Source organism: Musca domestica, unplaced genomic scaffold (genome assembly GCF_030504385.1).
Source record: "Musca domestica strain aabys unplaced genomic scaffold, Musca_domestica.polishedcontigs.V.1.1 15, whole genome shotgun sequence".
Classification (NCBI taxonomy): Eukaryota; Metazoa; Arthropoda; class Insecta; order Diptera; family Muscidae; genus Musca; species Musca domestica.
Window position 1 is genome coordinate 10,805,634 of NW_026712207.1, and position 26,505 is coordinate 10,832,138.

The window sequence follows — 26,505 nt, forward strand, 5'->3', positions numbered from 1 at the left end:
TACATTAAAGAGTTCGCCAACCGTAATCATGATTGAGGAACACCATCCCATGCAAATGGGAATGTGTAAGTATGTCATAAAAATTGTGTTTGAAACGCCACAGTCCTTTTTTGTCACCGAGAATATTTGAACTTAACCGTCGGAATGCTAAACTTCTTACACAAAAATTATATATACATGAATTCCGACGGCTAAGTTTATGCCCACGCCGGCGGTCCTTTCAACATTAAGAACCTGTTCAACAAACTTATTTTGCAAGTCAATTTTTTTGTTTTTGTAAAAAAAATGTAAATTAAATCAAATAAAAACTTAATTGTCTGGGTAGCAATTGCTTGTTTGACATGAACAAAAGTTCTCTGGACAGACTATAAATGCTTCTTTTAAAGTCTATTTCTGAGGCTGCTTTCTTGATCTTAGAAAGTATCAGTCGTTTTGTCGCCAATATTCACATACGTTTATTTATATTAAAGATATTCGACGAAAAACTGTGGATTTGTATTATTATTCCCCATAAATAAACAAAGATTTTAAAGAAAATTGTTTATGGACTCATTTCAAAAATTTTGGATTTTAAAGACATTTCAATGGTTTCATACCAAAAAAAAAATTATTTTGGAAAAACACTCTCTCAATAACTTCATGTGCCAAATTAACAATTTTTTAGGAGAGGCCTTTGCTTTTTAAGAAAACTTCTGCAAAAATTATTTAAAAAATATTCTTATGAAGCCATTGAAAATTTGTTTTTAAATCCCCGATTTTTGAGAAGGAGTTCAATAAAAAATATTCTAAATGTTGTGAAGAAATCTTTCTAAACCCGTAAACAGCCTTAACTTAATTTTTGGATAAAGAACCTTAAAAATATTTTTGAAAAGAAGTCCTTGATGAAATTCTAAATTTTCAAAAAATCCACAATTTTTGTTCATATAGATTTTGCTAGAAAAATTCTACCCAAAACTGACAATGACGGATTCAAAAAATCCATAATTTTTGGACAAAAAGATTTTAAGAAGCTATATTTAAAATGATAGCACTTGATCCGACCTATCCCCCATCCTTACACTAGATCTTGTATTGGTAGAAATAGAAAGAATCGAATGTTTACTTTGGTTTTGGTTATTCAAAATTTCGTTTCACACCGGACCTAGAACAGATAAAATATTAGGATATGCAAAGTTTAAACAAAATGTAATGATCCTTTCTCTTTCTTGAAGTACATTATTCTCTTTAAAAATGTTGACCTTTTATGGGGGTGGTTTGTCCATCTCCGAAGTCGAACTAAGATTGACAATAATATGCTAATAAAAATAAATTACGAAATTGGATACTCCCTTGGAGAGTTATCGTGCGCAAACATTAGTAGGGACGAATATCGGATTTGGTCCAAAGATACCAGGGGCATAAAACCGTTATTTCTATAAGGCGTGTCTTGGACCTATCAAATGATATATACCCTCTGTAGCCATGTGACTTAGGGTATAAAAATCCATGAAGACCTTGTTAATTATATTCTATACAATACTGGCTTTAAAAATCCTCTATATAGCACCCGATGAAGATGTTTCAAAGATTTTAATATTCGAAAAAAAAATTGACAGTAGAACGATATTACTAAAATTTCCATGTACGAAGTTTGGACCAAATCGGTTGCTTCCTTCGAGAGTTATCGTGCGTACCAGCCAGACACACAGACAGATGGAGGGACGGACATCGCTAGATCGACTTCATTTCATATCCTGGAATGGATTTTGCCCAAAGAGAACTTGGGTGTAAACCCGTTATTTCGATAAGGCATGGCAGCCAAAATGCAGAGGGTATAACTTTGTTAACAATATTCTATACAATTCTGGCCAAAAAGGTATTTGAAAATCCACCTTTGTTAGCCAGAATTGTTTTGAAATACAATCTTAAAAATATTAGCACTCGGCCAAGAAGTGACGATTTTAATATTCGAAAAAAAAAATTGACAGAATCTTCATTCCAAATGGAGTGGAACGCTATTGCCCATCACCGAACTCGATCTAAGTTTGGTAATAATATTACGATGTGCCAACTAAGGACCAAATCGGATTCGAGATAGACGCTCCTCGGACGGAGAGACACCCCTAGATCGAATCCAAATGTCCTGAAACGGATTTGGTCTAAAAAGACCATGCACGCATGAAATGCCATATGACATATGGTTGTAGTCATATTGCTGAGGATATAAAAAATATTGTGTATAGTCCCATATTTTTGTAAGGAAAAGTAAAAGATTGCATTTCTAAATTCGCTCTGAGAGAACAGCTTTTTCCACAAAGACAAAATTTCAAAACTAGATGGATATCCTAAAAATCAACATATCAGTTGCATTTACTTAGTAATAAGTTTAAAAGTTTCAGCCCGTTTTCCGAAAGATATATATCCTCAGCATGTGTCCATATATTAATATAAACCTTTTTTGGGGGACGTACCATGAATCTCTCATTCCCTCTCCACATTCCCTCTTTATACTAGATCGAATGTTTATAGATATAATGCTGTGTGGAACTGCCAGAGAATAAATTTGCATTTTATGAGAGTTATGAATAAAAACAATTTTGGTCCTTTGTGGGACACTTAACAGAAGGAGTGAAAAGTCTCTTTACAATTCACGAGAATAATTTGAACTCTACGATATTTTGCAGAGAATTCAATGAAAATATATTACAAAAAAATCTATTATTTTTCATCAGAAAATACCTTACAAATTATTCTATTTTTTTTTTTCTTTTCGGCTAGGAAATTGTAAAATTTATTAAAAAAACACCGGACACTCTTTCAGGTGCTCTTTTACAACATTTATTTAAACATCATAGTTTCTCAAAAAACTTTAATTTTTTTTATTTTTGAAACCCCATTATTATTTTTCAGAAAGCTATTTAATAACATTTTCAAAAAAAAAAAAATGGTCAGCAATACCCTGTAAAAAATTAATAAAATCCAATACTTTTGACCACGTAGAAAGCCTTTTAATAATATTACAAAAATACAAAATATTACAAAAAAAAAAGAAATTTTGGGTTAGAAAATGGAATGGAGATTTGATAGAAATCTTCTGATATTCGAAATGTTGGCTATTTGTGTGAAGGAATAAAATAAAGTGGATAGTTTTCACACTTACTCAAATGTGTGCAAAAATATTTGCATGCACGAAGTTGAAGAAACTCAGAGACTGATTTCACGTATTTTAAGTTTTATTCTTATTGGACGACATTTTGATTTTCTCATCTAACCCTTCTTCATGGTCTTGATTTATGTGACTTTATTTATTGTGACAAATTAATTTTTTGAACTTTAATCAATTTTTGAGGAAAATACTGGGGAGAGTGGACACAAGATGTAATATTGGCGAAAATGTACTATGTACTCCGTACTATGGAGGGTATATTAACTTCGTCATTCGGTTTGTAACTCCTCGAAATTCTCATGTCAGGCACAACGTAAATTTCTCGTCTTTAATAATTTTCGTAAATTTCTAAGTCGATTTAGCGATGTTCGTCTATCTGTTGTAATCACGTCATCTTTCGAAAGAATTGAGATAGAAGGCTTAAATCTTGCACACAAATTTTCCGAAAATGGGTCATGTCGGGTCAACGTTTTGGTATAGACTCCATATAACGGTACCTCTCAACATTCGGTGTTTTGATGATTTTAGCGACATTAAAGATTGAAATTGTTTCGATTTTCTTACCTCTCAATATTCGGTATTTTTATGGTATTAGAGACATTATAGAGTGGAATTGTTTCAAATTTCGTATTTAATAATTCGAAATGCGTACTAAAGCCTATGTATATGACGATAATGATTTTAAATTCACCGTTTCAAACTTCATATTTGAACTTTGCAATGGATACCTCAATCTATGACAGAAAATTGTACGTGCAGGTCCATACATAACGGTACTTCTCGATATTCGGTATTTTTATGATTTAACGACATTATTCGTCGGCATTGTTTTTAAATTTCGTATTTGAAGGTCCTAATGGGTACTACAGCCTATGATAAAAAAATGCGAATGCAGGTGGTCGTCTTCGCATAGTCATTTTTTTTTTTTTCATTTAAACGGTATTTTTCGTCGAAATTTTCTTAACATTTTGCAACTTCCTTCCAAATAGTGGAGGGTATAAAATGTTCGGCCCGGCCGATTTTAGTTGCTTATTTACTTGTTAAATGTTCAACTTTTTCGTACGCCCAAGCAGACAAAGGACTGATGATCTCATACACTCTTCGAGAGACTGATGATCTCATACACCCTTCGAGAGATATCATGCCCATCTATCAAAACGCAGATGGTCAGACAACGGTAGATCGGTTTCAAGCGTTTTTCCCCATACAACTAGGATTATTAATATAACATATGTTCAACAAAGCAAAAATAATTTTCTTTATTAAAATTCTGTTGCTAGGACATTTTTGTAAGGCAGAGCTCTTTTTTATTAGAAGGTGTTACTTTCATCACTTTTCCAACAAAGGACGAGCCAACAAAAATCTAAACAGAAGTCAATCCTTCAATAGCTCCAAAATATTTTTTTGCCAGACAATGAAATAATACATTAAGCTGCTCTAAAATGTCACGCAGAGTCATTGTTCGGTGATTTGATTTTATATCCCCGGCTACTCTCTAATCTGATTAGAGTTGGCAATCACACGGATAGTACACCTGTTACGCTGCCACCATGGACGGCAGTTATGCCCTTCTTCCGTATGTATGGCATAGCATGACCAGAGAAATTCCGCATATGCCTTTAAAACATGACTTTGCATGATAAGCAAAGATTTACACTTGTTCAATGCAACAACAGAAAAAAAAAACGAAATATATTTTAAACGCCATAAAAAGGAACTCACAAAGGCCACCCTTGTTAGGACGGACAACCACATGCGAAAGACCAAACATTAATGCTGTTGCTGCCTTTTTTCTCTCTCTCCGTTTCTTCTATGCCACGAGGATAATGATAAAACGTTTTGTTTACTAATTAGAAACTAATGTGCCAAGGGCAGACGAATACAAATACAACAACGATCCAAATCAAATGATATGGGATGAATGAACGAAGAAATGAACGCCCGAAGGACGGACAATAAACGTCTGGCATGGCAAACGCGCAAGCAACCGAAATGTGCTCTTCCAAGCATGCCAAAGGACAAGGGGGTGAATAGGGGAGATTTTCCCATATGGAAATATCCTCATCATCATCATCCCTTCCACTTAATGGCAAATTACCAACAATTCTGTTTGAGCGTTGAATTGAATTCAATGCTCGATTGAAATAAAATTAAATCATTGAATGATTTAGTCGGGCAAACCCTCTTCCATTCGCCTTTCCTTTACGGCTGGCTAAAAGGGGATGCTTGAAATGCCAAAGAGCCAATGTTTAAGGAAACGAAAAAATACATAACAACAACAAAAACATATGCCGCCAGATTTTGTTGGATTTGAAAAGAACAGAATTTTGAGTTGTGAGTTGGAATTCATTGTGCATTCACATTGTTCGTAGCTTCGTTCCAGCACTAACTGTGCGTCAGTAGTGTCTGACGTGTGTTGTCATATCGATTTCACTTTAATCGGATTTATTTCATAACAACAACGCTGACAGGAGCAACAACAACAGCAACACCAAAAACTATGGCATCAAGATTTGGACATAAATCCTCTGAAAAGTCAATGGAATCAATGGGATTTGTTGTTGATAAACAAATTAGGCAATATGGTCAAATTTTGTGGAAAAATAGTTGTGGAGAGTGACCTACTTGATGTAAATGTTGAGTCCTGACAATGTAAGTGATTTACCAAGAGTTGGGCATTTTTCGCATTTAGGATCAGTATTTGAAAAGCAATTTCTTCTAAAGATTTTTTTATAGAGAGCCAATTTCAAATAAAACAAAAATAAGTAAAAGCTACCATAAGTTGATTTATGAATTGGAAGTCCTCTGAAAGTGAAATTATGAATAGTTTTTATACCTTTCACCATAGTATGGAGGATTTATTAAGTTTGTCCTTCAGATTGTTACACCTCGAAATATAAATTTTAAACCCAAAGTCGATTTAACGATATCCGTCCGTCTGGTGAAATCACTCTAGCTTCCGAACAAGTGGAAGCAGGTTGATAAAATGTTACTCAGACATTTGGTATAGCACCCATATAACGGTATCACCGTTATTATCATATATTCGATATTTTTAAAATTTTTGCCCATTTTTAACAGGAACTGTTTCAAATTTCGTATTTACAGTTCGTTTTAGGTACAGTCTGTGACAGAAAATTGGATTATTATAATTCGCAAAATCAGTGGGTACCATTATATGGGAGCTATACGAAAAAGAGGACATATAGCTAGAACCAAATGCCACTTTTTGACAAATTGGGAGGTACAGATATAAGGCGGCTATACCAAAACATGGACCGATATATCTCATTTTCAATACTAACCGCCCTAGACAAAATACAAAAATATTGTGCCAAATTTTGAAGCTCTACGTCAAATAATGTGGGCTGTATCGTGATGTCAACAGACAGACGGACATAGCTAAATCGACTTAAATCGAATTTTATGCTGATTATGAATATTTAACTTTATTGGATCCACGACGAATATTTAGGGATGTTACAAACATTAAGACAAAGTTAATAAACCCTCCTTTTTAAGGTAGATTGTATAAAAATTAAAGACTCTTGTCAGAAAGTCTTTAAAAAAACAAAAAATTGGTGTTGGGAAATGGAATTGAGATTCGACAAAAATCCTTTGATATTGGATTGATAAAAATCCTTTGATATCTACATTTGATAGTTCATTTCTCTGACAAACTATTTGATTTTTCTCTAAATGTTGGTTTTTCTCTAAAAATTGTCTATACTGGTCCATCCATCGAATAGCAGCCATACGTATAACGGCACTTCCCTATATTCGGCATTTTGATAATTTTTGCAACATTATTAACAGGAATTGTTTCAAATTTCGTAATTCCAGGCCGTAACAGGTACTACGGCCTGTGACAGAAAATTTCGTATGCAGGTCCACGTCTACGTATAGCCCCATATAACTGCACTTCCTCATTCCTATTCGTTTGATGATTTTGCGACGTCTTCGTATAGACCCCAATGTAATGATAACTCTCTATGTTAGGTATTTTTATACCCTCTACCTTGAAAAGGAGGGTATATTAACTTTGTCATTCCGTTTGGAACATCCCTTAATATTCGTCGTAGACCCCATAAATTCTAAGTTGATTTAACGATGTACGTCTATCTATCTGTCCGTCTGTCTGTTGAAATCACGATACAGCCTACATTATTTGACGTAAAGCTTCATTATATTCAGATGGTTGGTATAGAAAATGAAATATATATGGGTCCACATTTTGGTATAGCCACCGATAACGGTACCTACCGATATTCGCTATTTTGATGATTTTGGCCACACTTTTTCACAGATGTGTCTATCAAATGGTATTTGTAGGTCATAATGGGTTCTAGCTCCGGTGGCTCAACATTCTATGCACAGGTCCATGTTTTTGTATAGCCATATAACAGTACACCCGATATTCGGTATTTCGATAGTTTTTGCCACATTTTTCCACGGATTTATCTAAAATTGGTATTTGTAGTTCATAATGGGTTCTGGCTCCGGCGGCAGAACATTGACTATTTAGGTGCACGATTTCCTATATCGCTTAATGAACTAAGTGTTTTTATACCCTCCACCATGTTGTATTTGAAGTTCGTAATGGAAGCTACAGCCTGTGACAGAAAATTGTCTATGCAGGTCCAGGTCTTCGTATAACTTATATATAACGGTACCTCCCTAAGTACGGTATTTTGATGATTTTGACTACATTATTCACCGTTTATTTCAAGTTTCGAATTTGAATATGGTAATGGCTTGTGACAAACAATGCCTATGTAGGTGAACGTCGTACAGACCCTAATATAACGGAATTTTTTGGCGAATGTTATCTTTTTCGAAAATTTTCAAATTCGTTCTAAATGGTGGAGGGTATTCAAAGTTCGGCCCGGCTGAACTTTCTGTTTTTTTTTTACTTTTTTTTGAGAAGAGTTAACCTAACCGTAAAGTGTCCGAAATATCAGATAATATCTCATACCTCAAATCAAAAGGTATTGTTATGCAAGGGCTGTATGAAAATTGAGATTCCGAAATGTCAAATCGTAGCGAATTTGTTGGAAATTAGGACCTAAACTTTAAAAATAACGAAAAGCAGAAGGTGGAATTATATACAGATTATACATAACGCGGAAGCAAACGTATTGAGGATTTGGCATCAATGTCCGAAAAACAGGTGAACAGACGGATATGACTAATTCGATAAAAGAATTTTTCGCTGGTCATTAGTATATACAGACTGTGGATATTACTGTGGATATGTATGTATATAGAAATGATTTTTAACAAACAACATTATTTCTTGACCGCATCAGTCATTTTCGGTGATTTTTTGGCATGTATAAGGTATAATAATTCATATACCATAACAATTTGTGGAAAGGAATTTGAATTCTATATTAAAAATTGACCTATTTTAACCCTTTGTGGGAATGAAACGTAACGAAGTCGACCAATTTGTTCGTCTTTTCAAAAAAGGTTTGGTAGATATGTCGCTACGAGTGAATTTTGGTTTTCCATAGGGAAATCCCTTCAAAATTACCTTGTGTGTCCTCCCGTTAGTTTGACGAATTTTACTACAGGGTAAATCAAAGAAAAAAATAATTTGCAAAAATCTGGTCAAATAACCGCAATATCGTCAGAAGTATGGGCGCAATATACTGCTAAAATTCATCATTACTTGCAACGGCAATCGATAGCATCCTAAGAATAACGGCAGATACATACTCTCTATATTAACAATATCCGAAGAAAATCAACGTTATTTCCATAAATGTTAAATGTGTGAGAGTACATAAAAGCGTTTTTAACTGGTTTTAGACATCGGATGACTTCATCGTACAGGAGTTTTAGGTTGACTCAGTTCGATTTTGGTCATACGCTCCTTTGTTCTTTTCAGAAAAAGCCAGCCAAAAAAAGCGTTTTATGTATTCTTACCTTAAGATCGTAGACGAGCGCCCAACTTGGACTTATCTTGGCAAAAAAAATAAAATATTAGTCCTTGAAAATCTATTAAAAAAAACATATGTAAACCAGTAAAGAAAGTCTTAAAGTCGGGCGGGGCCGACTTTATGATACCCTACACTACTTTGCTAATTTAGTAGAGCTCCACATAACAATTAAAAGATTTTATGGGAGAATTCAACAATATACGCTATGATTGTAATTATAATTTAAAGTTCAAAGGACTAATTATGCCGAAGCATTTGTATCTTTTAAATTCGTACTTGTATTGCCCATTTGGTGCACAATTAATTTGAAATCGGATAAAGATATATATGGGAGATATATCCAAATCTGAACCGATCTCGATAAAATTTGGCAAGGATATTTCTGAACTGTATTTCATATATTTCCCTGAATATCGTTGTTACGGAGTGCATATTACGGTTGTGGGTAACAAATATAACAAATCGGATAAACAATATATATGGGATCTCTAGCTATATCTGAACCGATCTTCACCAAATTTGACATACTAGCTTCAATTCGGTCGTAAGTGCCAAATTCTATCCCATTTGTACAAATATTAGACGTTTGGTGCACAATAAAAGGTAAATCGGACGAAGTTATATATGGGAGATTTATCCAAATCCGAATCGATCTCGATAAAATTTAGCAAATGTTTTTCTGAGCTGTATTTGATATATTTCCTCAAATATTGTTGTTACAGAGTGCATATTACGGCTGCGGAGGACAAAAATAACAAATCGGATGAACAATATATTTGGGAGTTAAGATATAGCTGAACCGATTTCGATCAAATTTGGCATACTTATTTTTAGGCCTAATTTGGTTGTATGTGCAAAATTCCATACTATTCGGGCTGATACTACACGTTTGGTGCACAATAAAAAGCAAATCGGACGAAGATATATATGGGAGCTATATCTAATTTTTTATCGATTATCTCCAATTTCAATATGGTTCGTCCTTGGGCCAAACAAATGTTGTATGGAAAATTTCATCTCAATCCGATAATAAATGCGACCTGCATTTTGTTCACAAGAATATATGGACAGACGGACGGACGGACAGAAGGACTGATATGCATAAATCAACTCAGAAAGTGATTCAAAAGGAACTATGGATCTATCTCGTTTCCTTTTGCCTGTTACAAACAAATGCACAAAGACATAATACCCTGATCACTTTGTGGTGTAGAGTATAAAAAGGCATTTTAAGAATAAATAAGGCCTTTTAAAGGATTTGTATGTCTTACAACTCTTCTTAAAAGTCATCTGTGTGTATAACCTCTCCCAAGTGTCACCTTTAAGGAAGAAAAGGTTTTTGTGTTTTATTTATAGAATATCTCACCCTTCCTCCTAGTTGGGTCAATGACAAAATTTACCAAAATTATCAATTTTAAGAGCTGAGTATATTTGCTCCAATTGTACCGTCCCATTACCGCATTAATTCTTCTCACACACATTTCACATCATATTTTGACCGCATTAACAACGAAAAATCCGTTTTAAAATAATTGAAATTATCATTGAAATATTTCACATACCTGATTGATGCTGTCGATGATATTTATGGCCAACGTTGCATATTTCGAATTACCACATGATAATATATCGAAAACACACACAATCTGTAAATATATTAAAATAAATAACAGTATTATTTACAGTGGATCAAGTCACTACAAAACTAAAAATATTGAAAAAATATTTGATAAAAAACAAAGAAATAATTTTAAATTTCGTATTTGTCTTTGCCTCAAATATATACTTTTGAAATGAGTGATTTTATTCTTAGAAAAAAATCTATGTTCAATCAATTTCGTATTGTTCCAGACTAATCTGACTATGTTCTAAGTTTTCATTTAATGTGTTAAATGATCAAACTCAGCGATAAAAGTTGAAACCTATATTCGCTGTAATGTTTAAATAAAAAAAAATTAAATAAAATGTAAAACCTACATTAATATTTTATATATAAAATTATATATGTATGTACATATAAATGTATGTAAAAGCAAATATGCAACAATGTCTGTAACTCTTTAAATATTTGCGTACAAAAAATATTTGTTGGCTATCCGAGGAGCATTTGATTTCATGCAAAACCAGCAACAAAAAACGATGGAAACCAAAGCGAAAACAGCAACAAATGTAACAACAAATTCTTGCAAAACACCATGAAAATGTGGTTAAATTATTTCGTTTTAACCAATAAATTGAGACAACATTATCCACACCAGCAACTGTGCACATACGCACACATTCATGTACAAAGGATAATAATGTCATTGCACACATATACATACATAAACTGAAAACCACTCTTTACCACCACAAACAACATGAGAGCTACACCGACATGTACTGTAGTGGTCATAAGGAGGACAATTCTGTGGGGTCCAAGTTGTGGGTGCTTTTTTTTCATGTAGACCATAAAAATGAACGGGTCTATATACCTATCTGTATACCAGCTGGTAAGTCTGTGGATGGCAAATACGATGAATGTTCAATGAACAGAGATAAAATAAATAAAAGCTGTATACAATTTCCAACAGGTTTTTCCTAAGATATTCTATATAAAATAGGGGAAAGTGTAGAGGTGTAGTGTTTCGATATTTTTTAATGGGCTTCCCTATATGAAGACCTATAAAAAACATTGAAAAGTAATTTTCTCTCTAGAAGATTCTTGGGTGGGTTGTCATCAACTGAAGGTCCTTCAATCTTCCTCTTTCTTCGATGTTTAGAAATCTTTTATCAATAGATGTCCATTATGTGGTATTTCATTCAGGGCCACGAAACCGGAAATGAATGCCGGGAATTTTACTGGTTTCGGGGTTAAGAAAATTTAACTTAAATTTCAGAAAAATTAATATATTTTTTTAAATATACCTATTCCCATTATTATCAATATTTTCTATATCCAATATTAAAAGTTGGTGAAATAATCTTATATGGCCTTAAAAGAAACAGGTGGGGTCGGTTCTTTTAGTAACATTGTTTTCTTCAAGTTAGATCTCGTGAAAGATTGACGAAAATCATGAAATCTTAGTGTTACTGTGGGTTTCTCAAATCGTAAAATTATAAAGGTTGTCTTAGTAGAAGCTGAGGGGAGACTCATACACCTACAGAAACTAGAACGGAGTCTCTCCATAGATGAGCAGATGAGTGTCTCTAAAGACAGGCAAAAGGGAAAAGATACTCATATAACGTAAGGGAGTCTCTTTATAGACGAACTTAAGGGAGTCTCTCTATAGACAAACTTAAGGGAGTCTCTCTATAGACAAACATAAGGGAGTCTCTCTATAGACGAACTTAAAGGAGTCCCTCTATGGACGAACATAAGGGAATCCCTCAATGGTGTCTCTATAGATAAGCAAAGCTGTAGAGGAGCGGAAACGAATGTACCTCTCTATATACAAGCAGAAGGAAGCCTATATTTCTATAGACGACAGAAGGCAGTCACTCTCCATAGATGAGCAGATGGAAGTCTCTTCTACCATAGACGAGCAGAAGGGAGCCTCTCCTTCATGAAGAAAGCTATTGAATAGCAGAGATGAATAAATCTCTATGTACAGGGTGAGATTAAAAAACTGCAACAAAGTCAAACGCCATAATTTTCACTTTTTTTAATTTTATTGAATGAAAGCAAAAAAGGTCGGAAATACCATTAAATTTTAAAATAAGTTTAGATTTGTTCGAATTGGTCACCTTTGGCACGAATCATGGCCTTCAAACGGCCAATGAAACCATCAACCGCTGCCCGAATGTTGCTCTGCGGTATTTTGGCCCATTCCCGGCGTAGCGCTTGCTTGAGGTGATCGACACTTTGGTATTTTTTAGTGCCAACCTTGCTTTTCAAAATACTCCAGACACAATAGTCCCATGGATTGGTATCCGGAGATTTTGGTGGCCATTGTGCGCTGAAATTGAAGCGAGGAACCTCATTTTGTAACCGTTCTTGGTTGGCGCGTGCTAAGTGCGATGGTGCTGAGTCCTGTTGGAATGTCCAAGATCTGCCGACAAAATGTTTAAGTGCCCAAAGCTTTAATACACCCTCCAGAATATTTTCGCGATAATATTCGGCATTCGGTAGATTTATACGAGCGGAGAGTGACCATCGGCTGTAAAGGCGGCCCACACCATCACCATGGCCGGCGCTTGAGTTATTTCTGGTGGCCAACCGAAGGTGCACATTTTCAGCTGACTACGATTTTTTGTTTGTTTACAAACTGCTGGACAATGACTGTTTTCTCATTGGAGAAAACCAAATTCTAAATTCGGCAGTTCACCACTTTCGACAAAGCGCAGCAACTCTTTAGCTCTTTTGAGCCTATTTTCTTTCTATTGCGGTGTAAGTTCTTGCACTTTTTGGAATTTTTTCAACATTTGCCGAATGGAATATTGCGATTGGTCTAATTGTAGACGATCACACAGACGACCACTGATTCTTAGTAGAATACTCTCGTAGGCGTAGAACACAAACTATCAGAAAGATGTTCTCATAGACGAACAAAAAAATTACGACCAGAATGAGTAGTTATGAAGGGAAATAGTGTGTTTCTATTTCATGGATAGGAACTCAACTACAGATACTTTCCAAAAGTAGCTCCGTAGTCGGAATTGTTTCAAAAATGACTCCAATTGGCAGGTTCGTCCTCTATCACGCTTCAAAACTTGTATGAGCCTTATGGTTTAAAATGGTATATACCATTTAATGCTGTAAAAAGGTTTTCTCATCTATATCCTGTTTTGGAACACTTTCAATTTGGAACAATTCAATATCACTCTAGATTAGAATATAAGATTTGGTCCTTGGAATTTCTGTTTAATTTTGGACGGACTAATACCTATAAACAACTTTTGTTATATCCCCCACAAAATGTTCACATATACAAAAAAGTGTCATATAAGTTATTGAAACTGTCATCATATATCGATTCACCCCTCTTTGCAATTCGTTCACCAAAAATGCAAAACTTTCAAAAAATATCATACCCATTATTGTTAAAAAAAAGTTCGTTTTATTTCAAGTACTTCCAGGTTAAAAAAGTCATGATTTTTTAAAAAGCATAAAAAATCGTGGATTTCGATTATTATGGACTTCCTGAAAAATCGTGGATTTTAAAGAGTTTTTAAAGAGGTCTTTTTTACTGTCACAAAAATGTGATAATGATGTTGTTAAAGGTCTTCCTGTTAAGAAATATGTAAATAAATTCTCATTTTCTATACACCCACAGTCATCCATCCATCGGCAATCCTACGGTAAATCCCTACAGCGTTTCCATTAATATCCTTCCTCTATCGATGAAAACTGCAACAATTGTCACATTGCCATTTGAGTTGAGCATTTGGAAAATGTTGTTTCTAAATATTCTATAAACTTCATTAAATTTTTATTCAAATCCCCACTTTTGATTCCATTCCCCATAAAAAGATTGGCTCGTCATATACAAATCCAACACACTTACACAAATTTCATGACACTATCCAAAAGAAAAAAAACAGACAGCTGGTTGTGTTTGTGTATTCGTTTTCAACAGTTATTTCAATAATTACAAAACCACAAATTTACTAAAGTATCAACCGACCGACCAGTCAAACAGGCAACTGTCCGACCAATAACAACTGCCAACCACTGACCATTGGACTTTCCAACAACATCGACAACGACAACGACAACAACAACATTGCCAACTAGCCAACTACTACTCCACGAAGAGCAGTGGTTGGAGTAACGGTAACAGCGACCATTTGTTGTAAATCAAAGGACGAACAAAATATAATAACAATGCCACAAAAACAAATCCTGTTCGAAACCGCAAACAAACAGAATTGCATAAAACTTTATTACAACCGGAGGTTCAAAGGGGGGGAGAGAATGAGACAATTTTCAATGAATACAGTAGGATGAGTGAAAAAATTGTTGGGATTGGTTCTGTCCACATAGGACCGTCTTTAGAGCTTACAGACATATAATGCCACAAATGATTTTTTTATGAACTTTAAAAATTATTTTTGGCATACAGACCCCTTCGAAAGGTTTAAATGAAGGCAAAGGACCTTCAAAATATATTCTATAGCAAAAAAACCTTCCAAAAGTGGAAAAGAATTTAGAAATAAGACCCCTCAGAAGGACTTATATAGATATATACATAGAAAAACGGGATCTATACAAAAGACAACTTGAAATACACAACGTATTTTATAAACAGGACATTTAAAACTTCTTCAAAGACAGATAAGACCTTCCGAAATCCTCTTATGGAAATAAGGTGTTCAAAAATTGAAGTGTAATTTAGAAAAAGTTTAGAAAACTACCTTCAAAATGCTTTATATAGACAGTAGATATTTGTAAGGTCTTCTTTAAATGACTGGTCCCGGAAAAAAGGTCTTTTGCTAAGAAAAGACTTTCTTTTATGGCAAAAGGCCTCCAAAAGGTCTTCTATATCAAGAGAACATTTCAAAGGTACTCTCTAGACAGAAGCTTATCTAAAAGACATCTACAAGAAAAGGCCGCATAGGGGTTTTATATGGGCAAAAAGACCTTTTTCTGGTTATTTTGATAGGTTGCACTGTCGAAGGCCTATCAAATATATTTTAAAGACGGTACGTATTTTTTAAACAGAATCCGAAAACAAGTCTTCTATAGACATGATATCAAAAGACATTCACATGATCTTCTAAAAAGAGACTACCTTCACAAAATCAAAAATCTTTTAGAGACGGTAGGTGTTTTTTAGACAGAATCCCTACACAAAGTCTTCTGAAAACCGAGGACCTTCAAAAGATATCAGAAGACATGCATATGATCTTTTTTAAAGACACATCCTTCACAAGGACTTCTAAATACAGACAATATTTGCAGGGTCCCCTATATGTAGAAAGGTCACAAGATATTTTATATGTAGAATACCTCCACAGATCTTCTAAAGAGATTTTAAAAGTAAAGAAGACCTTCCCAAGAAAGATGACCTTCAGGCGATAGGATCTTCTATTGATACTTACCCTTATGAGGAGTTTTATAAATCAAAGATATTCAAAGGATTTTTAACAGATGACTTTCATAAGGGTTGAGGTGGGTCTCTTGGCGGAAGACATTCACAAGGTTCTCCATAGATTAACAGCTTGCAATGGATATTTTATAAACCCAAGACTTTAAAAGGTATTCCTTCCTTCAAACGAGTTTCTATAGATAGAAAACACCAGGTAGAAGGACGTCTTTCCTTTCATAGATGAGCAGAATGGAGTCTGTCCTCCAAAGACGAGCAGAAGGGAGTCTCTTTTTCCATAGTCGAGTAGAAGGGAGCATCTTCTATCACAGACGAACAGAAGGAAGTCTCTCCTACCATAGAAGAGCCTAAAATAGGGAGCAAATGGAAGTTTATCCTTCCATAGACGAATAGAGGGAAGTCTATCCTACCAAAGATGAGCAGATGGGAATTTCTCCTTCCATAGACGAGTGAAAGGAAGTCTCTCCTTTCATAGACGAGCAGAATGGAGCCTGACTTCGAAGAACGAGCAGAAGGGAGTCTGTCCTCCAAAGACGAACAGAAGGGAGTATCTCCTACCATAGACGAGCAAAAGGGAAATTCAAAGAATTTTTAACCGAAGACTTTCATTGGTTCTTTCGTGGGTCTCTATAGGCGGAAGGCCTTCAAAAGGTTCTCTGTAAACGCAAAACAATCTTTTTTAGACGGAAGACATTCACAAGGTTTGCTATAGACCAAAGGCTTTCAATTAACCGAAGACTTTGGAAGGTGTTTTTTTGGTGAATATCTTCAAAAGGTCGTCTGTAGACAGAAACCCTTCTATAGATCGATGACGTTTCTTCTTCTATAGACCAAAGATCATCAAAGGGTATTCTACAGTCTCTACAAACAGAGGACCTTTATCGACGTTGTTTAAGCAGAAGACCTAAATTGGCCATTTTTGGATAGAAACCCCTTTAGAAAAGGTCCATACCTTGAATGCCCCTAAAGGTCTTCCATAGACAAGAGACCAACGGAATATTTCCAGAAGCAGGCGGTCTAATGTAAGAAGAACATATGTTATTTAGACAGAAAATCTTCAAATATATTCTAAATATGGGGTAAGTCCTCCCCTCTCCCCCTCATAATTAATTGACAATTTCGGATAAAGATTCATTGGAACTCTTGTATTTTAGGTATATAGTGTTTTCGGTAATATAACAAATACTACTTTACAAAATATGGTCAAGAACACCCTTTAGACGGGATCGAAGCAAGTCAAATTATTCTATTAAATATTTTGTAGCAAAATTCTTCTATAGGTCTCAGAATGCAATAAAAGTGATATCTTCCAACGCTCACCTCTGGAGAGACACCTTTAAAGAATCTTTTAAAGGTAGGAGATCTTCTATAGGCTATAAAAATGGCTTCTGAACGCCGAATACCTTCAGAAAGTCTTTTTTATACTGAGGACCCTCAAAAACATTGCTATAGAACGAACCCTGAAGAAATCTCGAAGTCTCTAGAGTACTTTATATAATATAACCCCTTAAAAAAACCTTATGCAGACCGAGGTTATTAAAAACGCATTCTGTAGCATTCTTTACATTCGCTGGAATTCGATTGAAAGAATTAAAAATCTCTACCAAAAGGTCTATTCAAAATTAGTCCATACCGCAAAGACTTGGAAAATTTATTCCAGGGCCTAAAGACCTCTTTTTTATTTTTCTGTTGTTTATAAAATATTTAATGTTTAAAAACTAAATTATAATAATTTGTGTACATTCATCCCACTGTGCAGGGGCAAAACTTGTAAATAGTGTCACTACAAACAAAAATAATCCCGAAATTGTTCAAAAACTTTTATTCCGGCATTTGATTTGTGTCTTTGTGTTCTTTTTCTCCCTCTCTATCTATCTCTTTCTCTCCTTCTCTCTCATTCCATTGCAGTTCCATTGGATATTAAACCATGTCAGGCGGCAGCAATCACACAGCATCAACTATTGCTACAAGCAAATGGCCAGCATACTCAGACCCAACAGCAACAACACCCGAGTCATTCGCAAAATCCTCAACAGCTCAGCAACTCTTTAATGGCCATGAACGGAAATGAAAGAATGTTAACAACAACAGTAACAGCAAATACTTCCGCCTCACCAGCAAATTCGGCACCAACAACTGGGAATTCTTCGTCTCATCATCAACGCCATCAACAATGTGCCTCCTCCTGCTCCGCAACGTCCTCCATCTCCTCATCTTCGGGTGCACAGCTACAAAATGGTGGCGGAGGAGGAGGTTGTGGTCACAACGGCAACAGTATCGGCGGCCAGGAAACACTTAATGACAACATGACAAATAGTAACAACGACAATGGCAGCAATCCTACAGCAACAACAAGTGGTACAACAAACTGTGGGGATGCGACGCTTGAACAGCAGACAATGACATCGTGTTCCACACTTGTCAACGGAAGTTGTAGCAACCACAATGGCAATGTTGGTACTTGTCAAACATCAGCAACAACGACAAACATCAATGGCCATGCACGGACAAATGATAACAAATCCTCAACAAATCCCTGTGGCCCAGGACCACCAGCCATACAACAGCAGCTACAGCAGCTATCCTTGCAACAGCAGCAGCAGCAACAACACCAACAGGCCTTAAATATTCTTCAGTGTTCAGCCAACCGTTTAACATTAAGCGAATGCAATTTGAATAGTCTCAACAGCAACAATCACAACAACACCATGCATTGTAACAGCAATCACAACAACATTGAAACGGCTCTCGCTCTACAACAGCACTTGTTACAGCATCACCAGCACCATCATCAGCATCAACATCAATTGAACAATGGTGGCCCATTAAACCATTCCTGCTCCTCCTCTTCCACCTCCTCGGCTTTGAGCGTAATTGATGCCCTGTGTCCGGCCGTATCCTTGCCATTGCTCTCGTCAAATGCCTCCTCCTCGGCAACCGTCTCGTGCTCTACCCCGAATTCCAATTCATTGTCGCCTCTGGCCTGCGGCTATTGTTGCCAACCAATTTGTGATCGTTACATAATGCGTGTCGTCGACACTTCATTCCACGAAAGCTGCCTTAAATGTGCAACATGCTCGCTGCATTTGGTGCATTCCTGTTACAGTCGCGAGGGCAAACTCTACTGTCGCATCGACTATGAAAGGTATGAACGAACGAACCAATGAATGAATGAATTTGTAAAATAGGAATGTATGTTGCCCATGCCCATGGGCGAAATACATTCATACATACATACACACACACACTCTCTCACCCACACAAATGAATGAATGTCCTTTGCAAATTGTTGAAGATGCCTCTTGGATACATTGAACTGAAATTCCATTGCAAAAGGATTCTTTAGATATTACCGTGAAATGCTAAGGCCATTGACATCTGCTAATGCAGTGGAGTTTTGTAAAACTCTTTGTTCGAAACAAATTTTGGATTTGAAGTTTAAATTTAAATCGTGTATTGAGCTAGGTGTCATAAAATCTAAAATAGTGCATTTTGGATAAAAAGGAAAACAAAAGTTTTTTTTTCTCATAAAATGAAGTGTCTATTAGACCAGGAATGAGAAAATAGGTTATAAAGCTAAAAGAACTTCTACAGCTATTTAATAGCTTAATTTAATAACCTTTTTGATTAAAGGGTGTTTAATAGCTAGAAGATCATCTGAGCGACCTCCAAAGGTCTTCTAAACATTGAAGATCTTTCAAAGGTACTCTATGAGCCTTAAGGAGGTCCCGAAATAATAAAAGAAAACTTATATGCATATTAAAACTTCTAAAATTGTTCTATAGATTGAAGGTCTAATCCAGGATATTCTGCGCAGAAACGTTCTTATAAAGGAATCACGAGTGGTTTTATCTTAGGCTCAAGTAAGCCCTGGGTCAGCCAGGGCCAATTCACGGTCAACAAACCTTAATGGGAGGTGTAAAATTTCCATTTTTTGTGTAACCTTTTAGATGTCCTGGGAATGGCGTTAGTGCTATAGCAGTCGACTGTATAGTGTTCACGCCAATGTAGATGACCCTAGCGGTTGGTTCTATTACTCTCGGTTTCATGTTCTCGTCTTAGTAACACTGTGCGACAAAATTATTATTTTTTTCAAGAATTACAGGAAATTATGAAAGTAGAGCTAATAATAGAGCTTATCGTATGAGAGGGGACAAATTCACCACTCTTTAAAGCTTTTTTATAAATTTTCGGATTAAGATTTATTGAAATCTTTAAAATTTGGAATATCAGTACGCGCAGTTTTAACCCTTAAGAGAATCACAAAAGGTTGTTTTTGAGAGTTAAAATTTTCAACCAAATAATCCTCGTATTTTTATTAATAAAATTGTTGAAAACGCTATATCGCGGAATGGAATTTGTCCGATCTATTTAGGTAACTTTGCGTTGTATTTTGTCTCGCAGTTTAATGGACGGTTTATAATCCCCATTACAATAATCGGACAAAAACGGGTGGGCGAAAAAATTGAGATTTCCTTGTCTGGGTATGTCCGGCACCGGCTAACGCAAACCAAAACTTTCTAAATTTTACATTTTTTGTAAATAGGAGACCTTCGGCCAGGGATTGAGGTTTTCTCCTCTGAGTATGTACCGCATCAGCTAACACGAACCTAAGTGTACTACATTTAATAATTTTTTAAGTAGTCCCCACAGCAAACGGTCGTACTCCCCATGTCCTCTTCCACAACGGACATAATCCCAACTTTATTGTTATGACCGAAAAAAACCATTCATAATCCCCATAATTGCAATGGGGATTATGTCCGGGCGCCAGTTTTGTGATCAAATAAATGATATCCGGTTGTTGTAGTTGTATCTCGTCTGGCCAAAGAATAGTCTTGGTATAAATGAGAAGGAATTGAGTCTCAGAAGGGTTCGAGTAGCAGATGAGTATCTTAAGATGTTCTTCCATCCTAAAAATGTGTTGAAACTTGAGAAGGACAGAAGTCCCTTTAAAGATATTCTGTTAGGTGGAAAATCGTCTCTATGGTCTTCGATGGATCGAATTATATATTGATTAGGTCCACCTGTGGACAAAATATCTACTTAAGCTCTTCTATAGATTCAAGGTCTTCTCGAGGTTTTCTATGTATATCGATGAAAAAACTTGAGAAGGACAGAAGTCCCTTTAAAGATATTCTGTTAGGTGGAAAATCGTCTCTATGGTCTTCGATGGATCGAATTATATATTGATTAGGTCCACCTGTGGACAAAATATCTACTTAAGCTCTTCTATAGATTCAAGGTCTTCTCGAGGTTTTCTATGTTTGAAGGACCAACCATGGGTTTTTGTTGATAAATGACATTCTTAAGCATTTTTATGAAAAATATTTATAAATTATCTATCAACCGAATGCTTTCTCAGGGTCTTCCATGGACAAAAGAAAAGTATTTGCTTTATAGATAGTACACTTTCTCAATGTTTCTCTGGAAGACGATAAACTACTTCGTAAGGTCTTCTATATAGAAAACACCTCTACAAAGTCTTCCACTTCACTGATGGAAGGCCTTCTGAAGATCTTCTATGAATTGAAACACTTCTGTGTCATATATTGTGATAGGAGACCTTCTCAAGATTCACAGAAGATTGTAAGCTGTTTTCTGAGGAGAAAAAACCTTATCAAGGCCATCTACGAATGGAAAACGCCCTCAATGTTTCTGTGGATAAGAATCCATTTTACTTTATTCGATGACGAAAAGACCTTATTAGGGTCTTCAAAGGAAAAAGATTATCGAAGATACCCCCAGGAAAGACAACCCTTTCAAGGTCTCCCTCTATTGGAAGAAGCCTGGTTTAGGTCTACCATCAAGAGAATAACTACTTAAAGCCTTCCATCGATAGAAAATCTTCATCGAACAGAAGACTGTCTTAAACTATACTCAGGATTAAAGACCATTTTTTTGTCTTCTGGAGGTAGAAAAAATCTTTAAGGATTTCTAAGGAAAAAACCTCCACCTCTTTTAAAGGTCTTAATGATTTGATGTCTATGAAAGACTTCTAGAATTGCTACTGCACACAGGATGAGAAAAAAACTGCAACAAAATCAAACAAAATAATTTTTAAATTTTTGCCCTGAGGTATTTTGGATCATTCCCTGCTCTGAGGTATTTTGGATCATTCCCGGCGAAGCGCTTGCTTGAGGTGATCGACACGACACTTCGGTATTTTTTAATGCCAACCCTGCATTCCAAAATACTCCAGACACAATAATCCAACGGATTGGTATCCGGAGATTTTGGTGGCTATTGTGCGCTGGAAATGAAGCGAGGAACCTCATTTAGTAACCATTTTTGGGTGGCGCGTGCTGAGAGCGAAGGTGCCGTTTGCGTGCCCAAGGCTTTAATACAACCTCCAGAATATTTTCGCAACCGAAAGTGCACATTTTCCGCTTACCTCTTTGGCAAGTAAACACGATCATTTTGTTTGTTTACAAACTGCTGGACAAAGAATGTTTTCTCATCGGAGAAAACCAAATTCGGTAGTTCACTAGTTTTGAGTATATTTTCTTTCTGTTTCGGTATAAGTTCTTACACTTTTTGGAATTTCAATGACTTTACCCCTAGCTCATTTTTCAATATTTGCCGATTGGAACATTGCGATATATTCAGCTCACGAGCTATTTTTCGGCCACTGCCACGCGGGTTTCGATCCAGTCGCTTCTTTACTTTGCAAACCATTTCTGCTGATGTTGCTGTTTTCTTCCGTCCACTTCCTTGACTACGCTACGAGTATCACGGTGGTATTCCAGCCAAATGTAAAGAAATCACACTATCACGCTTGAATTCCATCACGAATAACTTTTTTCTGGAAAAATTTTCTGTCATTAAAAACATCTAAAAAAGTATTTGCAAGACCTCTGAAAGGTATATTAAGGACCTCTAGGACACGTCTGACAAAAGAAAACCTCAGGAAGCTCTTCATACATTAGAAAAGTTTACTTTTTTTGGAAGACTCAGGTGGTATTCTGCATATAGAAGACTTTTTAAGAGCCTGGTATCTCTAGAAGATATTATTTTCAAAGAGCCCCTTAAAGGTATATTTAACTACAGTAGGTATAATTTCTTTCAAAAAAAAATAATAGAGTGTAGTGAATCCATAGAAAATCTCCAGAAGGTTCTAAGCTAAAACGTTTTTTCTCCAAGGGTGACTTGCAGAAAGTATGTCTTCTTGGAAGAACTCGGATGTGAGTAGAATCTAGAATCCAGCTATCTTCAACAAACGATAACTCTCTACGGGAATTTATTAAATCATTATCGGTATATAATTTCTTCCAAATCGCCAAACACGAAGCAATTTTAATATTTATATCCGCTATAAGGAATTGTCAAAGATACACATTTTCCTCCCAAATTTTTTGAATGTAGTATTTTGAATATACACTTCTCCTTATATAACCATACAACGGGTGAGTGTGAGTAAAAGGTCAGCAAAGTAAAATCCCAAAGATGGTCGATATTCGCGCATGCGGATAAATTCACTTCATGTAAATTTAAGGGTCCAACCAATTAAAAGGCCAGAGTTTTAACAGGATAACAAAGAATCTCAAGGTAAAATTTAGAATTTTGCAAAATTATTAGATCCTCTTCCAGTTGTTTCAATACGGCGGGACTAACATATGTCAGTTATTTTTAAAGTTACTACACCTTTATGCATCGATTTCACGAAACCTCATCTATCCCACTGATAAAAGGTCTTCCTGATCTTTCGAATCCCCAAACTATGATGGTTCGACATTAACAATATTTTTGCAAAATGTAAAGTTTTTGCCGTTAATGGATCTAAAATGTCTATTTTTGCATTCAATACTCGTTAATACCTAGATCTACATTTTTACTTCTTCTCCATCTTTCACCCCAATGCATTGGGATAAATACAATTTTCTTTAAACATTTATTTATTATAATAAACGGAATAATCTCAATTTAAATTAATATATTTACTCCTCCCACACACCCACACCCAGACTTTTTCTGCGTAATCGTTGCCTTGGATGCGGTCACAAAATTGCCGCCGATGAACTGGTGATGAGGACACTCGAAAATGTTTTCCATTTGAAGTGCTTCGCCTGTGTGGTATGCGGTGCCATTCTCAAGAAGGGTGAGCAGTATGTCGTGAAACAGGGCCAATTGTTTTGTCGTTTCGACTACGAAAAGGAAGTGGAAATGCTACAAGGATACGGTGAGTATGGAAGATGTTAGCCAGCTGCCAAGCAAAGCCAATACAAGCCACAATAAATAAATCAGCAAAATGTTAAAAGCTAACAAAAAACAGAATACATTCACTTGAGGAATGCGATATGGAAAGTAATTTATTTGTTGCTGTTGCTTGTAGAGCAGAAATCTCAGAGAAAAAAAGAATATTTTAAATTTTATTCTCTTGTGTTTTTGCGAACAGATTTCTATGGCGATGACTTGTTTGCCCCAAAGCTGGATGGTCGACGCGGCCCCAAGAGGCCACGCACCATACTCAATACCCAACAACGAAGAGCCTTTAAGGCGTCCTTTGAAGTATCACCCAAACCCTGCCGTAAAGTGCGCGAGAATCTGGCCAAGGAGACAGGCTTAAGTTTAAGGATTGTACAGGTAACCACAGTGCCGCTGGAGTTTAATAACAAAATTTGATTAATCGAATTATTTTAATTTTTCCTTTGGCTCTCCAGGTATGGTTTCAAAATCAACGAGCCAAGGTAAAGAAGATTCAAAAGAAAGCCAAATTGGATGGCAGCCATGCCAAGGGCAACAGTGACTCTCCAGATTCACAAGAGTCGGATAATAGCAATATGACCAAAATCAAAGATGAGGCACACAGCGACACAGAATCGCTAATGGATGCTCCTTATGGCACGGCATCATCATCAGAGGCCATGGCCAAGCTGAGGTCATGCATCAAGGATGAGAACGATGGCACACCCTTCAGTTGTATAGAAACCAATAAAGGTAAATTGAAAATGTTTGTTCGCAACAAAATATGAGATTAATAAATAAATAAAAAAATTCTTTTGCAGAAAATTGCAATAAAACCAACGAACCCATCCTCAATACAATACTGGGTTTGAGCTATTCCACATTCCAACAATTAATGGGGCCTTTTACACAGACATCTATGATTAATCCCATAGATCGTTTGTACAGCATGCAGAATTCCTATTTTCGTCCAGATGAGCTGGGTTATGGCGAGCCAAGTGCTGGACCATTGAGTGGTGGCGGTGGGGGTGGTGTCGGCAATGGGCCGAACCCCATGGCCATGAGTAGTAGTCTAGGTCAAAAAGATATTAGTGATTAAATGAGATTTTTATATTATGTAGATTTTAAGTAGCTTTTTAAGATTATCTTAAAGAAAATGTGTGGTAAAAAAATATAAGAATAGACATAAAAATCTAAAATTTGTAAAAAAAATAATGAAAATAATTTTATGTTGGCAATAAAATTTAAATGTTGAAAATTTAGAAAATATAAATTGAAAATAAAAGAAATATTGATATAAACATATTTTTTTAAGCATTTTTATACTATCCACCATACTATGGAGGGTATATTAATTTTGTCATTCCGTTTGTAACTCCTCGAAATCTCATGTCAGACCCAACAAAGAATACATATGCTTGATCAGCGTAAAATTCTAAGACGATTTAGCCATGTCCGTCTGTGTGTCTGTCTGTTGTAATCACGCTATCTTTCGAACAAATTGAGATAGAAGGCTAAAATTTTGCAAACATGTATATTTTGCCAGTAGGCAGGTTAAGTTCGAAAATTTACCATGTAGGTCCATGTTATCATAGAGCCCCCATATAACGGTACCTCCCGATATTCGGTATTTTGATGATTTTAGCGACATTAATCACCGGAATTGTTTCAAATTTGGCATTTGAAGTTAGTAATGGATACTACAGCCTAAGACAGAAAACTATCTGTGCAGGTCCACGTCTTCGTGTAGCCCCCATATAACGGTACCCCCCGATATTGGGTATTTTGATGATTTTAGCGACATTATTTAACGGAACCGTTCCAAATTTGGTATTTGAAGTTCGTAATAGATACTGCAGCAGAAAACAGAAAATGGGCCATATAGGTCAACGTCTTCATATAGCCCTAATATACCGTACCCCCCGATATTCGGTATTTTGATGATTTTAGCGGCATTATTTACCGGGATTGTTTCAAATTTCGCATGTGAAGTTCGTAATGGATACTTCAGCCCATGACAGAAAATTGTCATAGGTGTTTTATAGAGAAAAGACCTTCTGAAGGCTTGAATATAGAGAAGATTATTAAAGAGGAGAAGCCTGAAGTCTTCAATATAGAGAAAAGTTCTCTAATGAAAGAAGGTCTTATAAGGATCATTTGTAAACCCAAGATCTTCTACAGACAAAGAAATTTTGAGAATATT

General features: G+C 35.8%; 1 protein-coding gene across 1 annotated transcript; it reads left to right on the top strand.

The window, feature by feature from the left end:
* Positions 1-25,522, top strand: LOC101891125 (uncharacterized). Its single transcript, XM_005185760.4, has 6 exons — positions 1-65; positions 18,027-19,263; positions 24,083-24,297; positions 24,514-24,701; positions 24,779-25,055; positions 25,124-25,522. Exons 1-6 carry the CDS (start codon positions 29-31, stop codon positions 25,399-25,401), a joined length of 2,232 nt encoding a protein of 743 aa, XP_005185817.2. The 5' UTR covers positions 1-28; the 3' UTR covers positions 25,402-25,522.
* Positions 25,523-26,505: the final 983 nt, after the last annotated feature.